Source organism: Plecotus auritus, assembly GCF_963455305.1.
Source record: "Plecotus auritus genome assembly, chromosome: 11".
NCBI lineage: Eukaryota > Metazoa > Chordata > Mammalia > Chiroptera > Vespertilionidae > Plecotus > Plecotus auritus.
Genome location: NC_137777.1, coordinates 4755236 through 4778941, shown reverse-complemented (window position 1 = coordinate 4778941; position 23706 = coordinate 4755236). Strand labels below are relative to the sequence as shown.

The window sequence follows — 23706 nt, the reverse complement described above, 5'->3', positions numbered from 1 at the left end:
TCAGTGCTCTCCAAAAAGGCGCGGCCATCACCCTTAAATGACCTCAGCGCGTCTCAAAAGAAAAAAGCTACCAGAGACTGCAGAAGGCCGGGCAAGTTCAATAGCTCATGAAAGAAAAAGCCCACAGGTAGGTAGGTGGGTAGGTAGGTATTCATGCACCGAAAGCAACCATGCTTTTCCTCACAAACATCTTAAACTGTAAGAAACACTATTGCTCATGCCCCTCGAATAAGGATTCGTGAAAACGAATATTACTCAGCCCCTAGGGTTTGACAATGAACGAAGCGCATGGTTGTTCTGTCGCTACCCTCCCCACCGGCCGGACTCCAGCCCCTCCGTGCTGCCGGCCCCCCAGGCCCGGAGGTGATCGCTTGTGGGCGGAGCTCGGCCGACCGGTGGGGGCGGGGCCTGGGCGTCGGCGACGTGCTGACGTCAGGTCGTGCGGACGCCCAACGCGTCGTCCGGCGTGGAGCTGGGCCGGCCCTGGCAGCTGTGGCCGGCATCGCTGCGTGAGCTGCGGGGGTCGGCGTCCGTTCCCTCCGCCCTCCGCCCTCCGCCTCGTCCCGGCCCCCGCGGCTTGGCGTCGGCGCGTCATGGTGCCAACGGCGTGACCTGCGCGGCCCCGCTGATCCTGGGAGCGAGCGCCGGCGAGCGCGGCTCGGGTCACCATGCCTACCCGTGAGTGGCCGGCCGGGGCCGGAGTCAGTCGGGGTCGGGCCGGGCGGGGGCCGAAAGGCTGCGGCCCGCGGGGCGCGCCCTCCGCGGGGACCGGGCAGCGGGGCGAGGCTGGGAGAGCCAGGAAGTGCCCGCCACCTGCCCAGTTAGTTTCGCTTCGGCTTCGGCTTCCGGGGGTGGCGCGAGCCCGTTGCACAGATGGGGAAACTGAGGCCGAGCGTTAAGGACGCAGGGCTACCAAGTGGCAGGACGCGTGGTCACCCAGACCTCGGGACGTCCCAGGCGAAGCCCTGTCCCCAGCCCTCTCCAGAGCCAAGTGGAGCTTGATGGACGAATGGAAGAGACTGCGGCCCCATCGCCTTCCCACTTCCTTGGGGTCCAGGCGTCGCCTGGTGGGATGCATCGGCCCAGGGGGTCCGGGCGGGGCCCAGGGTCCTGCCCTGCGGCACCCCAAGTCCTCGCAACACGTCGGGGTGGTTGAAGTAGGTGTTCTTTGGGGGAACCTGTTAGGGTCAGATGCCCCAAATTATGGCTGCTGGTCCACCTGATTGGATCCACCTGGCAGTTCGTTAAAAACGCCATTGGGTGTAAGGGCTCCTCCCCTGACATTTGGAATAATGAGAGTCCAGAGTTTGGGCCCCGGAATCTACGTGGAGAGACCGCAAAGTCTGAAAATCACTGAATGGTGGAGGCATTTTGGACAGGACTACCCGTGACCCATTTTCAAACGACCCAGAGAACGGCAGTGTGACTTGAAACCCAGTGGCCCAGTCTGGTCTCGGATGGAGAGGAAGCAGGATTGGAATTGGAGTCTTTTCAAGTAGGGCTCCTTGGAGTGAGCGTTCTACCCTGCAGAACCTTCCAGTGCTTGTGGGCTCATGCTGCTTAGAATGTATGACCCCTGCCTGTCCTTATTTGGGTAGACATACGGGATACTGGATTTCCACACCAGCCTCAAATGCATGTTTTGTCCAGTGGCGGGTAAAGAGGAGTTATTCCCTGATACTGGAGAGGTTTATGTGATGCTGTGGCAAACCTTTAAATAATCGTGATGTGCAGGCTACGGCAACTCCTCGCAGGTGTGTGGGTAAGGTGGATTTCGTTTTCCTAATGCAGTGCTGTGTGGCCTTCACTCTTGTTCTTGGATTTTATGTTTTTATTCCTCTGGATTGGAGGATTATCGTCATCGTAGTTGTCACTTGGTTATTTCTGAGTTCATGTTATTCAGGGACTATTCGAGGAGGTTAGCGCTGTGCTGATCTCTTACTTTCTGAGAAAGCAAAAGGAAGCGGGTGGGCGCCTCTGCTCTTGAAAGTGAAGGCTTCCGGTGGGATTCATTGGTAACATGGCACTGTGAGATGAAGCACAGTGCTAGTTATTATGTTCCAAGGTTATGTAGCTTCGCGGAGTGGATGTGGAGAACACGTTGCTTTTAAAAGGTGTGATTTGCAATGCAGAACGACGCAAAGGTGCGCCCTGCTGTACTTCGCACAGTTAGAACGCAGACTCCATGATCTGACTGGAAGACAAGTAAAATGTTTGTTGTTTATCATTGTTCTTGTTCATATGTATTATGGTACAGTTTCTGTAATTGCGCAAGCGTGTGATACCAATTGCTGGCAACCCTGTGAAGTCAATAGTGTTCATCTTTCTTTTTCTTTCTGTGGCCAGCACCTCCCAAATTTCTGGGATAGTGCAGTGGACAGTAGTGTGGTAAGGAATTCTGGGTGTAGAATAAATTTCAAGCATGTTAAGTGCATAAGCAGCGCTAGTAAAGTGATTACTTTCTTTAAGGATGCTTTTAGGAAGAAAACGCTTTCCAAGTAAGCTAACTTTTGCCAAAAGGAGTTAAGAGCTTCTTTTACAAACCTAACCAGCTCATCCTTAAGGGTTTTGTGAAATAAGGTGATGCTTTTATGTAAAGTGCAGGTGTTGGAGATGATTAGTATGGTTTCCCAGACTATAATTCTGAAAATGACATTCGCTCCAAGTCAGAGAGTTATTCTGTTCTTGCTCTTTGGTTACTTGTGTGGAATATCGATGCTCTCAGCGATGAGTAGAATCCAAGGGAGCATGGAACACCCTTGAAGGCTAAGCACTTGCATAGCTCATGAATGTTAACAGGAGCGTGATGGCAGGTCGCTGGGAGAGCTATAGACCAGCGGTCGCCAACCGTTGGTCCACAGACCACTGGTGGTCCCTGAGGTCTGAAAGGTTGGCGACCGCTGCTATAGACTCTTTTTCAGAAAGAACTCCCTCCAAGGATGTCTGACAGAAGCTGCTGTGACACAAGAACAATTAACAGTCACTAAGCACATGTTTCAAGACTGTTCCGTGACTCAGCCATTTTCTCAGACCTTAATTTGACACATCATTTCTCTAAAACCTTTCATTTCATCCTCCCCCCTTCAAAGGATCATTAGGAAACATTTTAATCTTTAAGATTTTCAAAGCTTGAATCAGAATTTGAGTGGGAGAAATGTTAAAGCTTAGTAACTCATTCATTTTATTTTTATTTTGCTTATCAGGAGACTGAGCCTCAATAAGTTTCAGTAACTTGACTGAGGTCACATGTGCAGTAGGAGCAGGACTTGAGCACAAATCTGGGCCCTGTAATCCCTAACCACAAGGAGCACATAGTACTGGCGTGGAGCCTTCTGTGTTTGCTCATCGCCTCTCCCCCTCTCCCACCCTCCCCACCCACTGTCTGTGTATGCTGCCAGAGTTATAGCTGAAGAATTTTCTTTCTCACAGTGACCTTTGGCTTAACACTACTTTGGTTACTATCAGATCTCATCTCTTAATCTGTCCCCACATATGGGGACCAAGGGCTGCGTTTCTGATGATGTGGATGGTGGGAGATAAGTCTGGAGATGGAGATGGGAGCTAGAATTTGAAGGAATTTATATGCCATGCAATGAACTTGACTAATGTTGGGTTTATGTTGTCACAATCACAGTTAAAGGATCTGTTTTTGTTCATCAGTTTATGTTCATTATATTCCACAAATGAGTGAGAGCATGTGATATTTATCTTTCTCTGACTGGCTTATTTCGCTTGGCATAATGTTCTCCAGGTCCATCCATGCTGTTGCAAATGGTAAGAATTCCTTCTTTTTTACAGCAGCGTAGTATTCCATTGTGTAGATGTACCACCGTTTTTTAATCCACTCATCTGCTGATGGGCACTTAGGCTGTTTCCATATCTTAGCTATGGTGAATTGTGCTGCTATGAACATAGCGGTGCATATATCCTTTCTGATTGGTGTTTCTAGTTTCTTGGGATATATTCCTAGAAGTGGGATCACTGGGTCAAACGGGAGTTCCATTTTTAGTTTTTTGAGGAAACTCCATACTGTTCTCCACAGTGGCTGCACCAGTCTGCATTCCCACCAGCAGTGCACGAGGGTTCCTTTTTCTCCACATCCTCGCCAGCACTTGTGAAGACGCTTTTTTAAACAATAAAAGGCAAAGGCAGGAGAGATGGCAGAAGTTTAAATTGGCACAGCCTTTTTGGAAGTCACTTGGCAGTATTTTGTCCAGTGCTCTGATGATGCTTCTACCCATCCCATTGCCCAGTAATTTCACTTTGGACGCTCTCTTTCAGAAGTGATTAAAAACGTAGACTACACCAGGTTTCTGCACTGCATTGTCTAGCACTGTAATCTTTATAAAATAGCAAAATCCCAGAAAATTCAGTATCCAATAATGGGGATGCACACATTGAATATAGAACATCCTTACAACAAAATATCATGTAACCATTAAAAATTATACTGATGAAGGTGCTGGGGTTAGGAGTTATTTTAGTTCCTCTTCCATAATTTGTGTTTTCCAGATTGTCCGCAGTTAGCATTTATTCTACAACCAGGTGCTTAAGATTTTTTACAACTTTAATGTAATTTTTGCAAAATTTTTATAATCCTTTCAAAAAAGTGAAGTGAAACATTAAACTCTTACCTTGATCTGGTTCTTTGTCTAGCCCATAGAAAAGAATTTTGAGTAACTGATCAAACAGTTTGGACTGATTATGTGGCTTAGGACAGGAGTAGTGAACATCCAGCCTGCGGGCCGTATAAGGCCTGCAAATTCATTCGGTCTGGCTCTGCCAAGGCATTAGGGTGAGTTAATTACATGGCTGACCAAATATAACAGGCTAATTTTTAAGTTTATAATTGTATGGCCCGTGAATGATGTTATAAATATCCAAATGGCCCTTGGCAGGAAAAAGGTTCCCCACCTCTGGCTTAGGAGAACAGTGCATTTGCTGTCTGAGCTATTGCTCTCTTGCCAGAAATTGCAAAATTCTGTGAATGACTTTAAGCAATGGTTGGTGAATTATGTTGTTCCTGGATAGAAAGTAAAGTAATGGGGCTTTTTTCTTATCATAGGTATTTTATTCTGAAAGGAGAAAGATTATTTCTGATTGTTATCTTACTAGAGGCCTGGTGTATGACATTCGTGCACTCTCACAGTTCGGGTGCCCTTGGGGGATGTCCAACTAATGGCTTAGGCCCACTCCCTGCCAGCCGTGAGCCCAGCTTCTGGCTGAGCAGCGCTCCTCCTGTGGGAGCGCACTGACCACCAGGGGGCAGCTCCTGTGTTGAGCGTCTGCCCCCTCGCGGTCAGTGCACATCATAGCAACTGGTCCAGTCGATTTGCATATTAGCCTTTTATTGTGTAGGATGAAACCCTAGAAGGTTGAGATAATCATTATTTAAGTGGGGAGTTTGTAGGGTTCTCTTTCTTTTTGTGGAATGATTGTGCACTGTGGAATGAACACAATCTGAGGAAGCATGATCACAAAGTGAATGTTAATAGTCCCTCCTATGATTAATGTGTCAGACTTGTCAAAATTCTTATCATTCGTGCTTGCCAGCTTCGTTCAGTTCTTGAAACGAGCCTTGCACTTCTGCTCTGAAATACACAGGAGCTGCTATTACGTTTCCTCTTTCCATGTAGGCTGTCTTATTCTCTCGTTTGTATATTTATTAACTGCTTGCTAATTTTAAGAATTATTAGATAGCAGCATTCTAATTTTTATAAAGAAGGAATCACAATTCAGGTTTTTTTCATTGTACCCTGAATTGCTGTGTTTTAAAATAAGGCATTAAACCTTCAGCTCTGTAGTCTTTGACAGGGCTTCTGCCCTCCGAAATGCCATTAATTTTTGTTATTGTTCTTAGTTGGTGAGTTATTCACTGTACCTTTTCCTTTCATTACCTGAATTGCAGTAGTTTTCCTTCATAATGCTAACTATTCTTCACACCCCTGCTATTTAATTGGCTTTTTCATGTCTTGGCAATTTGCTGCAAAGTTCTCTGTGCTTTGGTTGCAGTTAACTTTAAATGGTTTTAAATGGGTCTCACTCCTGCTGGGCAGAGAAAATGAAATACAAACTGTTCACGTTTGCCATTGTCAGTTCCGGGGATCACATAGACTTTGCAGGAGGAACTGGGCCAGCGAAAGTACTGGCCTGGAAGTGGGAAGGAGCAGCTCATTTGTGACATCTGACTTCCGCTGACTTACGAACTCAGTTGTAAGTAAGTTTACTAGCTGTTGGAGCCATTAAATGAAAAATATTGCTGCTCTCTTTGTTGCCATCTTGGTAGGTTCCAGGAACACGCTGGTTAAAGGCTGAACAACTTTAAAACTGTGTCCAGAGGTTCCAGGAACATTAGGGAGGGTGAGCAGAGTTTTTGCAATTTTAGATTAAAAAGTTAATCTAAAATTAACTTTTTAATCTAAAATTGCACTGCTAACAATTTGAGAATTTGCTAAGAGTGAAATACTTTCTAAAATCAATCCTTTAAAATGTTCAAGAATAAATGTTTTTTATAGTTGCAGTAATAAAAGGAATGCTACAACTGTATGCAAAGTCCCAGGTTCGCTGTGTGTAATGCTGCGGAAAGCTGCTATCTTTTTTCTTCCATGAATTAGTAGTGTAAGTCTTGACTTGAAATGGAGGAAAATTTAGTAATGCATTAAAATCTTAATGGTAGCATCACATTTTGGTTTATGATTCATTTAAGAATACTGACTAGAAAAGATTGGATTGCCTTTCTAAACTTTTAACAGAAAACTCAATTGTGTAAACTAACTGTGACCATGTTGTGTGTGTGTGTGTGTGTGTGTTAAAAGAATACTTGAAAATTTCAAGATGTCTTAGGCTTTCGACTTTGTGTTACCTAAGTCTTGAGTATGGAATGAATACAAAATGTTTAGAGTTTCTGAGCTTTAGTTAGAAGTTTGAGGAGACTGTATCCAGCACTGAGCCTTGAAGTTTAAATTAGTAATTTAATATTTTTAAATTAAACCTTTTACTCAGCTAGGCTTACTCAATAAGTGCTAGGTTATATTTTGCTATCTTCAAACTTTGGATAGAGAAATAACTTAAAAATATACATTCTGTTTAGAAACATAATTAGAGTGCTACCTATCTTTTTCTTTACTGTTTGATCAGAAAACTTAATCTTCTCAATTCAAATGAGAGTCTTTAACATATGGCATAGACACTGTGGGCATTGTGGAATCTATAAGAAGGATCAGTGCAGCGCGTTGGGGCTGTAAGAGATCAACCGAAGGACTTGTATGCATGCATATAAGCATAACCAATGGATACAAGACACTGGGGGGGGGCAGGTAAAGGCATGTACTGGGGGGTAGGGGAGGCCGGGGGGAGGTCAATAGGGGGAAAAAAAAGGAGACATATGTACTACTATTTGTAATACTTCAAACAATAAAAAATAATAATAATAATAAAAAGAAGGATCAATGCTGTTAGGATATTAAATGTATTTGTTCTAAAAATAATTTTGGGAGTCACAAACATCCCCACAAATTTAACACTTTTGTTACTCTCTGACTAATGAGAAAATAAATTTTTTTTAATTTAAGTATTTGAGGAATTTTATAGGTGTTTTTAATTTTGCCTGAAATAACTCATATCCATCTTGTGAAATATTCAGAGGATTTTTAAAATTTTTTATTTATTTTTAATTTTGAAATAATTATCGATTAACAGGAAGTTACGAAAAAGTATCCAGGTAGGTCCCTTCATTCTGTCCCAGTAGTAATACCTTGTAAACTATAGTACAGTTTCAGAGCAGAAAATTGACATCGGTACTGTCCACAGAGCTTACACAGATTTTATCAGTTTTATGTTGCTCACATACTTTAAAAACACACACAATTACATATGGGAAAAATGTGATTCCATTTGCAATTCTCAATAGTGCTACTGACATCATCATAAATGACATTTAGTTAATATTTTATCTATTAAATAAACAAGGGAGTCATATACTATTTCAGTTTTCAGTTCTGCCTCATCAAATTACTTACCTCTGGAGACTGGGACACAGGAACGCTGCGCTCCCTCCAGGACTGCACCTGAGCACATCTGAAGAGGACTGGGCACCCAGGTCCGGGACATGGTCCTACAAGTAGTGGGGACCCACATGCTCTGTCCTGACATTGATGGGGACAGGGTAGGAGCATGTTTCTGTCCTGGTTGCAGCTCTGGTTTCTGTGTCATCCACTGGCTGGCTTCTTATTTGTTTTGTGAACTAAGCCAACATCAGATGAAATGAATAGAGAATTATATTTTCTGAGTTTAATATTTGCAGTAATTTTTTTCATATGATCCCAGAAGGCTTTTTACATGCGATCTTACAGGAATATATTTCCTTGGCCAGATTATTCTACATTTTGTTGTTCTTGTCCTTGTGTTACTCCAAGTAATACTTAATTTTTTTCAGTTAAGTATGATGTACACAGTAAAGTCAAGTCTAAGATCTATAAATTGATTTTGTAAGGAGGAGACTATCTAATACATATTATTGTATTAAAAATTGTGAGAGTGGGGAAGAAACAGATGTGGAATATAGACCAGACACTAGGTGACTCTGAATGAAGTGTTGCTTCTATAGACAGTAACTCAGAGTAATTTCGAACAGTTGTGTATCGCCAGGAATTAACAATCCAGTGGGAAGACCATCCTTTCAGACAGAACTGGAGCTTTTATTCCCTTTATTGCCTTGGTTGTCGTCATCCTCTTTTCCATAAAGCTTTTGCGCCTGGGAATAAAGAACCAGCAGTGAAATTGAGAATGAATGGAGAGGAGGTATAGAATTACATGTGGAAAGAATCAGGTAATAGAACACTCCTCTAATGGATTACAATCCCTTTAAAAGGAACACTTTCCTGAAGATAAGACTATTTTGTTCCTGTGTCTTTGACCCCCTATCTAATTAGTTACCAAACCCTTTTGATGCTAAATTGTGCCACCTCCCACGTTCCTTCCTTTCTACGCTCTGGGTCACTAGAAAATGCATTTTGGCTTTTTTACGTGCCAAGTAAGTTAGTGATGCTTGGTGGTTCCATCTGACTATAATTCACTGCCCCCAGCTTATCCTTACAGTTCAGTCTACTCATTCTTCAGGGGGGCTCCCGCTCAGGCCCCGTGTCCTCCCTAAAACCGCTCCATACTTGAGCTGCAGGTGCTTTCTCTCCTCTGAACTGTGGCCCTTATGGCCGTGGGGTTCACTTGACATTGGACATTTCTTGTCCTCCTCTGAACTGTGGGCATTATGGCCTTGTGGTCCACTTGACATTGGACATTTCTTGTCCTCCTCTCTGAACTGTGGCCCTTATGGCCGTGTGGTCCACTTGACATTGGACATTTCTTGTCCTCCTCTCTGAACTGTGGCCCTTATGGCCGTGTGGTCCACTTGACATTGGACATTTCTTGTCCTCCGCTCTGAGCTGTGGCTCTTATGGCCGTGGGGTCCATTTGATATTGGACATCCCTTGTCTTCAAACATTGTCAAAATGTTATTAAACTTTAGCCTTTTCAAATAGATAGTTCTTTTTAAATCCCCATAGTCTTAACACAGTGCCCTGTACACATATGTTAAAGTACAGGAATAACACCATAGTACAGGCTTTATATATGTATATGGTATGTATACATATTTATATCTTCAGTATTTGATACTTGGAGGGCTGTGTGTGAGTGGGACTGTAATATGCTAAATCCTCTTAATTGTATGAAACGAATGTGTTGTTCTGGTACTAACTTTATGAGTAATTTGACTTTTAATTTTAACCTTGAAGGGAATATATGTGATGCAGACTCTTAACGGGTTTTGGACACCACAAGCTAGAGTCTTGAAGTGAGGTATTTTTAAAACCTAATAGAAAAAAACAGCCTGTCTCTTTTCACCTTGATTATTGATTACTGCCAGGTCTAAAAACAAACCATTAATTGTTTAAACTGATTCAATTGACATTGTCATCTATACATCAGAGAAATCATATTGTTCTGGCATTTATTTAGTGGACAGTATACTTTTTTGTCATTTTGATTCTTATAGCACATATTAGAGCAGATATTAAATTCATTTTGTCTATCTGTGAACTTTGGGTCTACATTCATTTAGTAAAGCAACATTTTTAAAAATAAGTGTCTGCGATATTTCAGACATGCACATCAATGAAGAAGATAAGGGCTTTATGTTGGAGTATCTTATGTTCTAGTGGTAAAGTCAGATATGTATATAAATAAGTACAATAAATTGTTACAAATGCTATGGTAGAAATATGAATAAAGGACTAAAACCCAGTAATCACAGCTATTCCTATTTAAAAGTATGAAATTTAATGAGCCCTAAAAATGTCAATGAATTCCTAATACATTACAATTTAGAATTAATTAAGGTGACATAATTACTATGTAGAAGGTATAGATACTGTTATTTTCTGCTCTTAAAGATCAACCTGATCCAAAGCCGTACAGTTGATTCCCATGCTGGGATCTGAGCATTCTTCAACTCCAGTGACAGTATTAGCAAGTTATTTTTGATTTCGAGGATAGTTTTATACCAAGTACCCAGTGCCATGGTGGTATTTAATAACAGGCGTTAATAGATTAATAACAGTTTAATAGTACAGACATTAATATTTCCAGTTAAATTTAAATTATCACTGAATAATATAGTTAGTCAAAAGTATAAGTAGCTTATTTTAAAAAGGGTCTTTATTAATTACCCAAACTTACAGAACTGCATAGGAAAGCAAATGTCATCACAGACTAGCAGTACGTGCTGATGGACTAGCCACTTCCAGTGAAGCAGAATTCTTCCAGAACCTTTGGGTGCCCAGGTGCCTGAGCCATACCATGAGGATTTCTGCGCCGTTCCTCAAATCTTCTTATGGATATGTTAGGACAGGTTGGAAATTAATTCTAAATCTTACCATCAAGGGGAGGGTGTTAGAGGCGAGGGCTAGGGGACATTGGTGAGTCCACATGAAAGTGGTATTAGGGGAGCTAGGAGGAACCTCGTCTTGGGGTGTTTTAAAAAAGAAATGGTTAAAAAAAAATGGTTAACCGGAGTATGCAAATTTTACTAAAAAATATTAACCCATTTTAAGTGAATTCTGCATTCTAGGAAATTTTTATTTTAATTTAGAACTCATAACCCTGAGAAGCAGGTAGAAGGATTTTTCTGTTTATTGAACAGCTTGCCCCGTAAGCCTGGCACTTTGGGGGATCACAATTTTTCTCTTTCCAACCCTGTCCCAGTTCCATTTTCTCATAGCTTAGTTATTCCACTTGAGACTTCGTGCTTCTCCTCCCAGTGTATCATTAGCGGGGTTCCGCAGTCCACGTGCTCCGGGAGTGTAGTGGGCCACCTTCTTTATATGGTGAAATTAAATGTAAAGGAAGAATCATGTTGCTCAGACTTGCCAGTTGCTTCAGGCTTTTGGTGATGTGCTTAGCCCATTTTTTTTCCTTGGGAAAGAGAATATTGGAAAGAGGTCAGAAGTAGGAAGAGGAGGGATTAAAGGAATGCTTTAAGGAAAACAGCTTTAAGTACTTTTATTTTCTTAATTGAACTTTATGAAAATCTGCTTTTCTTCAACTAGCAGTGCAAATACTTGAATGCGATCCTGTTGACGCTATTTGGCCCTGCTAGGGGAATTTGATAAGGATATTATCAAGTTCTTGATAGCTTTACATTTGATGTCAGTAACAAGTGGGTAAGTTCCATTACGCTAGTGCCCTCTGCTAGTCAATTACAAGTAAGGTGAGCTCGGGCTCCCTGCGCAGTAGGGCAGAGGACCTGGAGCAGGAAGATCGGCTGGAAAGCAGTCTCCGGCAGCATGAGAGACTACATCCAGGTCCCTGCGGCCGACCTCGAAAAGCCTTATGAGCTGACTCCGACCAGGGAGTCCACCGCATTTCTGTGCCTGCGTAGGTCCAGTGATTCCTTGTCGTCCTTCTTGTGAGGCTTACGTGTTCAGGATTCTCTTATTTTAAGTAGCCGATAGTTATTGCTTTTGTCATCATTGTCATAGTCGTTTTAACCTTATCTTCAATATGGTCTCATTTTATAGAACCCGAGTGAATTGGGTATTTTAAACCGGTTTTATGTCTCTGTCGTTGGTAGTTTTTCAGGTATGCTCAGTGGTCAGGAAGGGGTTTTTGTCTTGTTTGTTTGGACTCTTGTGGAGAAACTTGATGTGATCTTCATTGTCTTGCACAGAAGTGCATTCCTCATCTGTTAGACACTTGCCTGCAATCGTGTCCCTTGGTCGTGGTATGTGGAGTGCTCAGGTGTTTAAAGGAATTTAGAAGTTGTTCAGCATTTGAATGTAGTGTGCAGTGAGCCTTTGGAGCCATCAGATATGTTGGAATCTCAGCTCCTCTTCTTGCCAACTGTGATGGGACCAGTGGTGGCCCTGAGCCTCTCCCCTCATTTGCCAGAGGATAGTGACCACCTCAGCGAGCATGAGCACAAGCAAATGAAGAACGCTGGTCGGTGCGTGGGATAGCACTGCACACCTGTCCAGGTGGCAGGTCCCCTGTGCTGATGTTACGGGAGCTTTGGAATCGCCTGCAAACTGGGTTGTGCGTTTTAGATGGTTGCTTTACAGCACAGGTTTTGCCATTGTTGGGAATACTGTCTCCAGGGTCTCAAATACCTGTTCTGCTTCTCTTACTGCACTGCCAGGACTAGCTAGCGTTTTATTGACTTCTTACTGTACGTTACACCCTTCGTGAGAACGCCACATATAATTGTATTTATTTCCCTATAGATATGGAAAATGCATGGTTATAGCTATGTAACTATTGTGGGAGTGCATGAGAAGAGAAAGTAACCCGCCCAGCCAGGTCTTCTCTCTGTCTCCAGGGCCCATGCCCTCTAACCCCGTGCTGCCTCTTTGGCATTTGGCCTTTTATTCAGCGGTCTCCCTCAGTAGAGCTAAGATTTCTGAAAGTAGGGACTGGGTAATGTGTGTATCCCAAGTTCAGATTTTTTGAGGCCTCTTTAAACTAAAAGCAATATGTAATATCAGAAAGTGTCATAACTGACACTTCATAGCGGATTAAGAATCCTTAACTACTGAGCACAATGTAACTTACCATCCTCACGGGAAACTGGGAGCCCTGAGACGTGTTTTGGGCCCCTTTGCTGTGACAGCAATTTGAATTTACTGTTTGGCCGCATATCAGTGTTAGCAAAGTGTCTGTTTTCATTTTCTTACCAGCCTACAGTCTCCTTTCATTGTAGCAGTACCTAGGCTAGTGCTTAGTGCCCTGTAAGAAGTGGGTTTAAGTTACTTCAGTGCGTTAACACTTACCTGAAGTGTATGTGTGTTCCGTATAGTGAACACAGAAACCTGACTTTTGCTTATTTGGCTGTTACCCTTGATTTTCTTTGTAATAATCAGACCTGTGTTTTGATTTTGGACTCTAAAAAGAGTGCAGGTGTTTTTGGTGTTAGTTAATATGAAAAATCCCCTAATGGACTCTTTGGCGTTTGTTTTTTCTTCTGTTAAAGTAAAAAGCATCCTAAACAATGGATAGCATTTTATATTATTAGCCTAAGTATAGACTGCTGAGTTAGTCACTGTTTTTTTAATGGCAGTTTATAAACTCCTCGGGGGCAAGGAGCTTGTGTCTTTCATACTTTCTTGTATCTTTGGCGTCTGGCATGATACCACACAGTGGGTGCAAATGAAATATGTGGCAGGTGATTGATTTGACCACTAGTATCTTTGTGTTGTGGAAAGAGCCTGGGCTTGTAGAGTTAGACACCCAGCCACTGCTGTTGAGTGAGTTCGATGGTCAGTTCTGCTGCAGTTATAATACCTCACTAGTTTGTGAGTATGCTAACTAATGTATGCATTATTTATGTGTAAATTTGTACATGCATGTTTATGATTACTAAAGATGCTGTATGAATCCTAACTGTCCTGCTTTCATCATTACTTTTCATGGCTTCACTCTGCTGCAAATCTCGACCAGTCTTACTTGTTTGGCCCTGTGCGGGGCACTCGGTTGATGTTGGGTATTGACTGCATGCGGAACAATGCATACTTCGTGAGCAAAGGGAGATCTGGACAAGTGTCTTGCATAAATAACGTTATTTGATAAGAGAGTAGCAGATGTCTGCTTAGATCTGAGTTCTTTTAACTTGTTGCTCAACTGTTCTCTCATCCCATACTTTGGTTTTTAAATACATACAAATGCCCACTTATACAGCGACACATATACCCCAGTTTCATCAATTATGAGAATAAATTTATAATGGTTCAAGACCAATATTCCTATTAAGTTATTGGTTTGCAGAACAAGAAAACTGATCCTTCCCGCTTACATAGTTCTTCCAGAGAGCTGATGTGCCTTCCCCATGGCCATGTAGAAACTTGAGTTAAAGAATTGGAATGAGCCCAGGGCTTCTGGATCCAGACCCACTGCTCCTTCCAAGACACCAACAACTGAGAATATGTACCGCAGCCTCTGAGGGTTTTTTAAAAATTCCTGGACTTACCTTTGAGCTTGTTTTCCTATCTATTGTAGTTCCTTATATGATCATTGCATAGATACAAGTATTCACTGTTTTCACCAGCTGCACTAGGAGTGAACTGTCATTTTAAGACCACTGTGGCTGGAGCTGAGTGGATTGGTCAGCAGGGGTGGTGGGGGGTGGGGGGTGGGGGGTGGGGGATTTTGGAGTGTAGGGGATGCGAAGAGTAGTATGAGATGAGATCTGAGAAGAGGTAAAGGAGGTACAAATTACGTAGTTGCTTTATAGGATGAAGTTGGCAGGTGTGTGTATATGTGTTCATTTACACACATGCTCCAAAACAACTTGGTCTGGAACTTTGGAATAACTCATTAGCATATTCATCTTGACCTGGTGTCTTTGGAGAGGGGAGAAGAAATTTAACTTTTTCATTTCTTAATCAGTAATTGAATCTGCATGCTTTTTTTTTTTGTTTGTGGCATTTTGAACTCCCCCCTTCATTTTAAATAACCCATTAAAATGCAGAAGCTTAGTTTCTGAGTCCATTTACAATATGAATAACCCCAGTACTCTGTGCTTTTGTTCTCTTTTGAACAGGAGTGTGTTGCTGCTGTTCTGCTTTGCGTCCTCGCTACAAACGCCTGGTGGACAACATATTCCCTGAAGACCCAAAGGTAATTTGATCCACATCGACTGGTCCTTCTCTTTGCTGGCCCACCCTTCCCCTGCTGACCTCCCTACGGGCTCCCCAATTTCATTTTTCTACTTTTACTCCTGAATCTCACCATGTACACTGCTATTTTATACTTCTCCTTCTTCTGCTTTAAAATGTCCTAAGCTTGCTTGTCGAATTTTCAGATCCTTCTCATAGATTAGGCATGAATTTAGAATGGTGGATAGGTGATGTTCTTTGTCTCTATAGTTCCTGAATTTAAGTAATACTCATCAAAATTTTATGAACTAGTGCCAGATCATTTGTATGAAATGCTAAGACTGTAACGGTGAACACAGACATGGCTCTCTGCTCTCCCCACTCTCCTAGACAAGTAAATCGGCAATTACAGTATGGCGTGAAAGCAGCAGGAAGCACAGGAGGGTGCTGCTGGAGTGGGTTGGAATAGCATCTGATTTGGGTTTGGGAGAAGAAAGGCCCGAAGGAAATGAAGCAAGAATAAATGAAGCAAAGATTCACAGAATAAATAGGGTTGGCCACACAGTTTTTAGAAGAGGGTTGACATGTAAAGAGAACCCTCTGGGCAGAGTTTGTCCTCCTTTTATTGAAATTCTTGTAAATTTTTTATAAAAGTCACTTTACTGTGGAAGATTACTGGTTTCAAGCAACTGGGTTTAGTTTAAATTTTCCAAGACCTCTTTAGTCTTGTGTTAATGGACATGAATAAAAATTGTTAACATGTGTTTGATTTCCAGAATTTGCTTTGTTTTAAAATGTAGCCAACTATAGAAAACGTTTGGCTATCTTAACATTAATTTATATATCTCAAGCTATATCTCATTTTTAGTCAAATCTAATTTAAACATTCAGCTATTTAGAGGAGGCTGATCAGTTAAATGCCACTGGCTGCCAGATATTCTGTATAATATATGGCATATAAAAAACCCTAAGATGTGGTTCCTGCCTTTAAGGAGCTTTCCATCCATTGATTTAGAGCAAAACAGACTAACTATTAGATCACAGTGCATAAATCAGTAAGTGAAGATGTTATGTGAAGCAGGTGGTATTTTTCCCCGTAAAGCAGGGAGGTATCCCTGGGTTGGCAGTCCCTGGGAAGCTTGCTCAGAGAAATGAGACTTCTGAGCTCTGAAGGATGTACACCACCTGGAGAAGTCGAGCTTAGTCTCTTTGTTGCAAGTGATGGGCCATGTGAGAGCAAAGGCATGAGAAAGCAAGAGCGAGGTACATTTGGGACCAAGAACCTTCAAACTGTAGAGTGTTGGGTGGTAATCATGTAGAGCACAATTTCTGATTTGAAATTGCAGGAGTGTTATTTAATGGACTGAATATTCAGGTCAGTTCTCTCAGTCGTCTGAGACAAATGGCTACTAAAGATGAGGTGGAGGCCAGATACAGAGGAATGGGATTGAGGCAGGCTGTCTACTTTATGCACTTTCGCTTGTGGATGGTGAGGGAGCTTTGAATACTTGACCATGGGAATGATGACAGGTAACTTAGAGAATGATTACAGAAAGAATATTTACCAAGTATTTAGATAAGGTTTATTTAAATAGCAGTTTGTAGAGGAAAATTAAAAAAGGTTTACATGAACCTTGCATGCATAGCTCAGTTGACCACCTTTCTTAATTTTAACTTATTAAACAAAAAAATCTTCTCTATCCAAAATGGGTCAGATATTAGGTGCCCAGGCACAGAGGGCTTCAGTCATAGTCCCTGCCTTTATAGAGCTCTCTAGTGAGGGGACAGATAACCAGCCCATTTCTTAAAATTAGTAGCAATGCGATCAGTGTCTCATTGTGAAGTAGAAATTATAAATATTACTTTTTTCATAAGGACCTCATGGGGATTAAGTGAATTAACTCAGTTCTTTGCTCACGTTGATTCCTGGTGTCCATCACAAGTTAGCACCTGATTAGCATTTGTTTAAGATTGAAAAACTGATGTGGCAAAGCATGATAGTAGAGATGAGTGTCAGGGTAAGTGCCATGAGCTACAAGAACATGTGGGAGGAACATACATGTTGATTCATGGCAAGGAAAGCAGGACAGTGGTCACCGGAGAGGGAAGGTCATGAAGCATCTTTTTGCAAATGATGGGAATACCCTGTATCTTGTTTGTTACTGGGGGTTCCATGGATGTATACAGCTGTCATATTTCAAATTACATATACATGGGTGCAGTTTATTGTATATAAATTACTCCTCATTAAAATTAGTAAGTGTTAAAAAAAGTGGATGAGATGCAGCCATGTTAAATGATGATGTGTTCAAGTAATTCATTGCTTATGAAGACATATTTCAATGCTTTGTCTAAATGGGGCATTTCTTTAACTTTTTAAAATTCTGTGTATCTAGAATGGTGAATATTAGCATTAAGAAAGCTATGTCCAGAAAGGTTCAGCATAAATATGGCTTAGCCACCAATCCAGAAAGGGAAATATGCAGCAAGCAATACTTAGAAATAAAAAAAAAAAAGCATGAAAACATAGTTAACCTGTTTAACTTGTTATTGTTTTTAGGATGGCCTTGTTAAAGCTGACATGGAAAAATTGACATTTTATGCAGTATCTGCTCCAGAGAAACTGGATCGAATTGGTTCTTACCTGGCAGAAAGGTTGAGCAGGGATGTTGTCAGACATCGTTCTGGGTAAGGAAAGTCATTGCTGCTAATATCATATCGTGGAAAATTCTCCGTAGGTTAATTAAATTCATCCTTTAAGTTATTTTGCCATCTAGTCAGGCAAAAGTGATAGGTAGAGGGTCAGACACTGTAATACCACGCTAGGAAATGTGTAATGCCATGTAGATGCTGCAGCTTATCTTACTTTCCTGGTGCTCAGATTTTAAGAATAGACTCATGTTAGTTAACGGAGTTGCCTTTAGCTGAAGCATCCATTAATTTCTGAGACTTCTTAATGGTGATAATAGAAATTGACTCCCTTACTCGGTTAGTCTGGTACAGTAATTTAAAAACCAGTGTCTACATTGAAAACAAAGGGAAAGTGTCAGCTGGCTGATTTGTGTAACACAGTTTCAGTTTGACCTGTCAGAAGAGTAGTAAGAGAACTGTGGTAGGCTTGGATGCTAAGGTTCAGAAGTTGTAAGCACGCTGGTTTGAAATGGTGCGCGGTGTACAACTACCTATAAGTAAGTTCTACCACCTAATCCACTCTCTGGGCGTGAACAGTAATAACCTGGATAACTGGAGTGACTACGTTCCCATATTGTCATTCTGTGATCCTGGTTTTTAGGGTACTCTGTTCCCCAAGTGATTATTGGCTTTCTCCAAATCGTTACCACGTAGAACATTTTTGGGTGTCTTGATACAAATAGTTTTATAGTTGATTGTTGAAACAAAGTTTACTAAAGTCTGAATTTTAATTTTTAGCACAAGCTTTAGAATTCAGTGAATTGTAAGGTAACATTTATGGGACATTTCCTTATCTGTTGTTGCTGGTAATGTTTTATATATTCACGTTTACAAATATAGATTATGTTGGAAATGTAGGCACATTGCTTATGATATTTATGGTTACAAAGAAATATGGTTAAAAATCTGGAAAACAAAATTTCCTGTTTGCAGAGACAAATATACGCAAAGGTCACGTTAAAGAAGCTGTGGCAGAGTTCTGGTCAGGAGGAGGAAATGCAGGAGTGCCGCTGGTTTTCCTGTCTCTCAGCATGAGGGCTGTTTCATAACCTAAGGCCATCATTGCCGTGAGAAGGGAGATTTCACCTAGGAACTACTGCATTTGCCCTGCTGTGTTTTGTGCATTTGAATCAACTTACTTTAATTTTTCCAGTGAAAAGCACTTAGATTTAAGACAGCTAGAAAGGCTTTGACATTGTTTCTCTCTTACGCGTAGGTATGTCTTAATTGCTATGGAGGCATTGGACCAACTTCTCATGGCTTGCCATTCTCAAAGCATCAAGCCATTCGTAGAAAGCTTTCTTCATATGGTAGCAAAGCTGCTGGAATCAGGGGAACCAAAGCTTCAAGTTCTTGGAACAAACTCTGTGAGTAAAACCATTGGCTTAACGGATTTTAAGTTTAATTAGCGTATTCAGAATTAATCTCTCTGAGACATCTTCACCTGGGAAAGGCACACGCTGTGGTCAGGGCATTTGGCACCAGTACGGATGTAGGCGGTGAGATCCCTTTGTCGCTAGCTTTGCTGTTGCTCCTTGCGAAATCTGTGATATCGGCCCATCGTGAGGCAGCAGAAGATCAGTTGGCCCTCCAAGTAAGGGAGTACTTCCCCAGGCTTTCTCACAGGACTTCTGAATTACTGCTGCTCACCACACTCATTTTCTTCTATCCTAAACCATAGCTTGTTAAGCATCAATGGGGTTGGGGAAGGCATATCTGAAAAGGAAAATAAAATATAGGGATAATCTTTCTTGTCTTTAGTTTTATTATATAATGTTCAGTCTTTCAGTTCCAACTTCATCTCTGAGGAGGCTTTCAGGCATTCAGCCAATCTATATGTTCCCATGCAGGTTTTTATCAGCAACTAATAGATGAGGAATTGAAGCTAAAAACTTGTCCAAAGACAGAGTAAAGTAATGCTGTGTGTAGCTGGGATTTGGTGCCGGGAATTTCATTGCTGCTGCCTTTTATTGTACCTTTTGAAACATAATCTACTTCTCCAATTAAATTTTTAAGTGAAAATTAGGACTTATTTTTTTTTATTGAGTATATACTATGTGCAAGGCATTTTGTTAGCTTTTGTTTGGTTCTTATTTGAACCTCTCAACAACTGTGTAAGTTAAAGATTCCATTTCACAGGTCACACATATGTTAGCAAATCCAGGTTCCAAATCTAGAGCCATCTAACCGTCTGTTCTAATCTCTGCCTCATTTCCCTCCACCCTCCATCTGAGAAGTATAGCTGAGCGCGGAGCACGTAGGTGGGAGTTGGTTAGGGAGCTCCCAGAGCGACCGGAATGAGAAGGCTTCTCCATGCATCGGGAAGGAGGTGTGCCTGTGCCTTCCCCTGGAGGGAGCTGCTGTTTTCAACCCGCTCCGTATGCTCGGGCAGTAGGGCTTGCTTCTGGAATGATCACACAGATCATACCGTTATCTGGGGCTCTCAGTAGATTGAAAGAGAATAAAGTTTCCCTCCTTCTAAAAGTTTTTGTAGAACTTTTAACATTTTAGTGGCCAAATTTTTATTTCTGATTAAATTTTTTTCTAATTTTAAAAGTAATGTAAATTTATTGTAGCAAATTTGGAAAATTCTTTTTTTTAAATGTTTTTATTTATTTCAGAGAGGAAGGGAAAGGTGGGAGAGAGAGATAGAAACACACCCCACATTGGGGATCGAGCTGAAACCTGGGCATGTGCCTTGACTAGGAATCGAACTGTGACCTCCTGGTTCATAGGTCGACGCTCAACCACTGAGCCAAGCCAGCCAGGCTGGAAAATTCTTAGACAATGTAAAAGAGTAAACAAATTAAAGACAATGGTAATTCCAGTATTCAGAAGTAATCCTTTATATTTATTCTTAAAACACGTATTAGAAAATGAGGAACATATTGTGTATAGGCTTTTGTGTGTATGTTTTTCATATATGTTTTTAAAGCATTTCTTATGTTATTTAAGGCTTATTTGTATGAAAAGCATAAATATTTGGTTTAATATTTTCCAAAATTATTCATATGGTTAGTGTGCATTGTGGGAATCTTGAAAACTGGAGTCCAACTCCAGGACTGTAATGCCAATTTCACTATTTACTGTGTCACTTTGGGCAAATGATTTAACCTCTGAATTTCAATGTCTGAACTGTAAAATGGGGATAAACGACACATTCTTTACAGTGTCATTGGAATAATTAAGAAGAACCCGTGAAAGCACCTAGCTCAGTGTATGATACAGAATAGGTAATGAATTTCAGTTTAATCTCAAGCAAGTGTATTATTTGTGGCTTTTTTCTAGATAATGTGAATCATTTAAGAGTGTAATTTAAAAGAGTTGACAGCTCTGGCTGAATTAATTTAAAATATTTTTGGTATCATAATTTCATCCTTTAAAATGTATGCTATTTCAGTTTTGTTTCTAGGAAAGTATCAGTAAACTTGGTTGAATAATTCTTTTGGATATAGCCTTTTATAGCCAGCAGTCTAGATCCTGACAGGTGTTTACATATATATTTAAAGTTGCAAGCAAATCAATAGTTTATTGCTTTAGGCTATTTAGTGTACAGAATTAATAAATCCCCAAATGAATAAGGAAGCTAATGAGAAGAGATAGTGCATATTAAGGAATCTTAGGGCCAGACCTGTGATTCATGTAGGTATTTAACATTTTCTAGACATAAGTATTTCCTTTTTTTTTTAATCTTCAGAAAGGAGGTAGAATGAATTCTACCCATCTCAGTATTTTTCTCCTCTACTGAGTTTGTTTCTTTCAGTTTATGTCCCCTTTTCCTTGTCCTGTATTTGTGTGAAGGTTATTCACTCCTGTGTGGTGTACAGAAAGCTGTCCAGAAAGATTGCCTGCTCCCAGTTAGGAAATAAAATGCCCTTCGGTTTAGGAAGGGCATCTGAAGCCGGCTCCCAGGAAGTGCAGGCGAGCTTCGGAGCAGGACCTTTCCTTCCAGACTTGCAGGGGTGGGAACCTTTTCTCTGCCAACGGCCATGGATGTTTATCACGTCATTGGAGGGCCATACAGAATTATCACCTTAAAAAATAGCCTGCTCTGTTGGGTCAGACAGTTCATTAACTCACCCCTGATGCCTTGGCAGGGCCAGACCCCATGATTTTGTAGGCCTTACACAGCCCAAGAACCGGCCGTTCCCCACCCCTGTTCTAGAGAGGCAGCTCATTCACTCAAAAGGAGCTGGATTAGCAAGTTATCTTAATATATATATATATATATATATATATATATATATATATATATATAATGCTATAGCCTTGATTTTCTAAAGTTCTTGGTTCAAAATTCTTTTTGTGTATGTATGTGGTATTTATGATAATTGATTCTTATTTGGACATTGCTTGCTAATGTGACAAGTAATGAATGAAAATAAATGTGTTTGGTCCACCTTTCACAAAGGTGGTAACATATTTATATTGTTTATTTTCTTTAGTTTGTCAAATTTGCAAATATTGAAGAAGACACGCCATCCTATCACAGACGTTATGACTTTTTTGTATCTCGCTTCAGTGCCATGTGTCATTCCTGCCATAGTGACCCAGACGTACGAACGGAGTATGTATTGTTTAACTTCATAATTTAAAGGCATAGTGTGATTTATTAATGGGTACCGTGCTTATATATTACATAATGATTACTAAAGGAAACGTGAAAATATATGCTTTGTTCCTGAAGTACAACTTCCTGTTGCTGTTAGAAGAACTGACTGAAGTAGCAAAATGGAGCATGGTTTCTTAACTCTTCGCAAATAAAGTTCAGTCTTTACTGTAACTCAGAGTGCCCCCCCCCCGCCCCCCGCCCCGCCCCAGTGTCAGAGCCTGTCATCCTGTCTTTCTTCCTCCTTATACTCCAACCCAGCCCCTTCTGGAACACACCAGGCACACTTTTCCCAGAGCCTCTGGACTGAGTGGTCTTCGTAGAGTAACTCTCGGGCACCCTTCTTACCTCACTTAGTTCAGATTTCTGCAAATGTCGCCTTATCATGAGAGTCCTGCCCTGGCCACCTTTTATTTGTTAAATATTAACCCTCCCATCCCATCTCAGTTTCTCTGTCTTCTGCTCTTCTGTGGACTCTGAACTCCAGGAGGGCAACAGCTTTATTTTGAGAGCTGCTGTATCACTGACACTTTGAATTGTGCTGGGCACATAGTAGACTCTCAGTAAGTGCCTTTTGAATGAATGCATAGTTTGAATGGTATATCACTAGTCATTGTCAGTCTCAGGTTCTCATAACTAATTTGAGCATTTTTAAACATTTTTTCTAAATACAACCTAGTAATAATCTGGAATCAAATACTTATCTGCAAACACAGTCTATATATAGGCTGAAAGTTAAGAATTAAAAATAAAAATTACCCTGGTAAATAAAGGAATTTGAGCTTTTCCATACACTAGAAAGAAAGAAACTAACCTGAATTCATAGTTATGTGGGGCCAGTTTAGCAAGATTTAGTATGCTTTGTAATTTTTACTGTTCCTTTTAAAATAAATAAGGGAATGTGTAAAAATACAACAACTAGCTTTTATGTGTAACCTACAGTGTTGGTTTACACAAGCAAAAGCAAGTATAAAAGTTAACTTGGGAGAAAGAAAGCTGAGAGATTTCAGATAGATTTGTTTCTGTCTGAGATGCTGTTGGTATAATTTTTCCTCAAGGCCATTTTGACTCCTGATGTTCTTCCTTTATTATGAGGGTAAAGCCTTAGAAATGTAAAGATAACTATAACTATCTTATAATAATTAATTTCCTATGTCTCCCAGTCACCACTAAAATATCTCTTTTTATCTCTAAAGGATGTTAAAAATGTTTTATAAAATTGTTCCGTTTTCAGAGGCTGACATTAAAATGTTAATGGGGCAA

At 40.9% G+C, this 23706-nt stretch overlaps 1 protein-coding gene across 1 annotated transcript in view; it reads left to right on the top strand.

Annotated features, from left to right (window-relative positions):
* Nucleotides 1–434: 434 nt before the first annotated feature.
* Nucleotides 435–23706, top strand: part of EFR3A (EFR3 homolog A) — a 57891-nt gene continuing 34619 nt past the window's right edge. The window contains exons 1-5 of the mRNA XM_080646926.1: nt 435–678; nt 15089–15165; nt 17704–17831; nt 19051–19201; nt 22280–22401. Coding sequence (XP_080503052.1) covers nt 669–678; nt 15089–15165; nt 17704–17831; nt 19051–19201; nt 22280–22401 — 488 coding nt within the window. The 5' untranslated portion in view covers nt 435–668. The remainder of the gene's footprint in view (nt 679–15088; nt 15166–17703; nt 17832–19050; nt 19202–22279; nt 22402–23706) is intronic.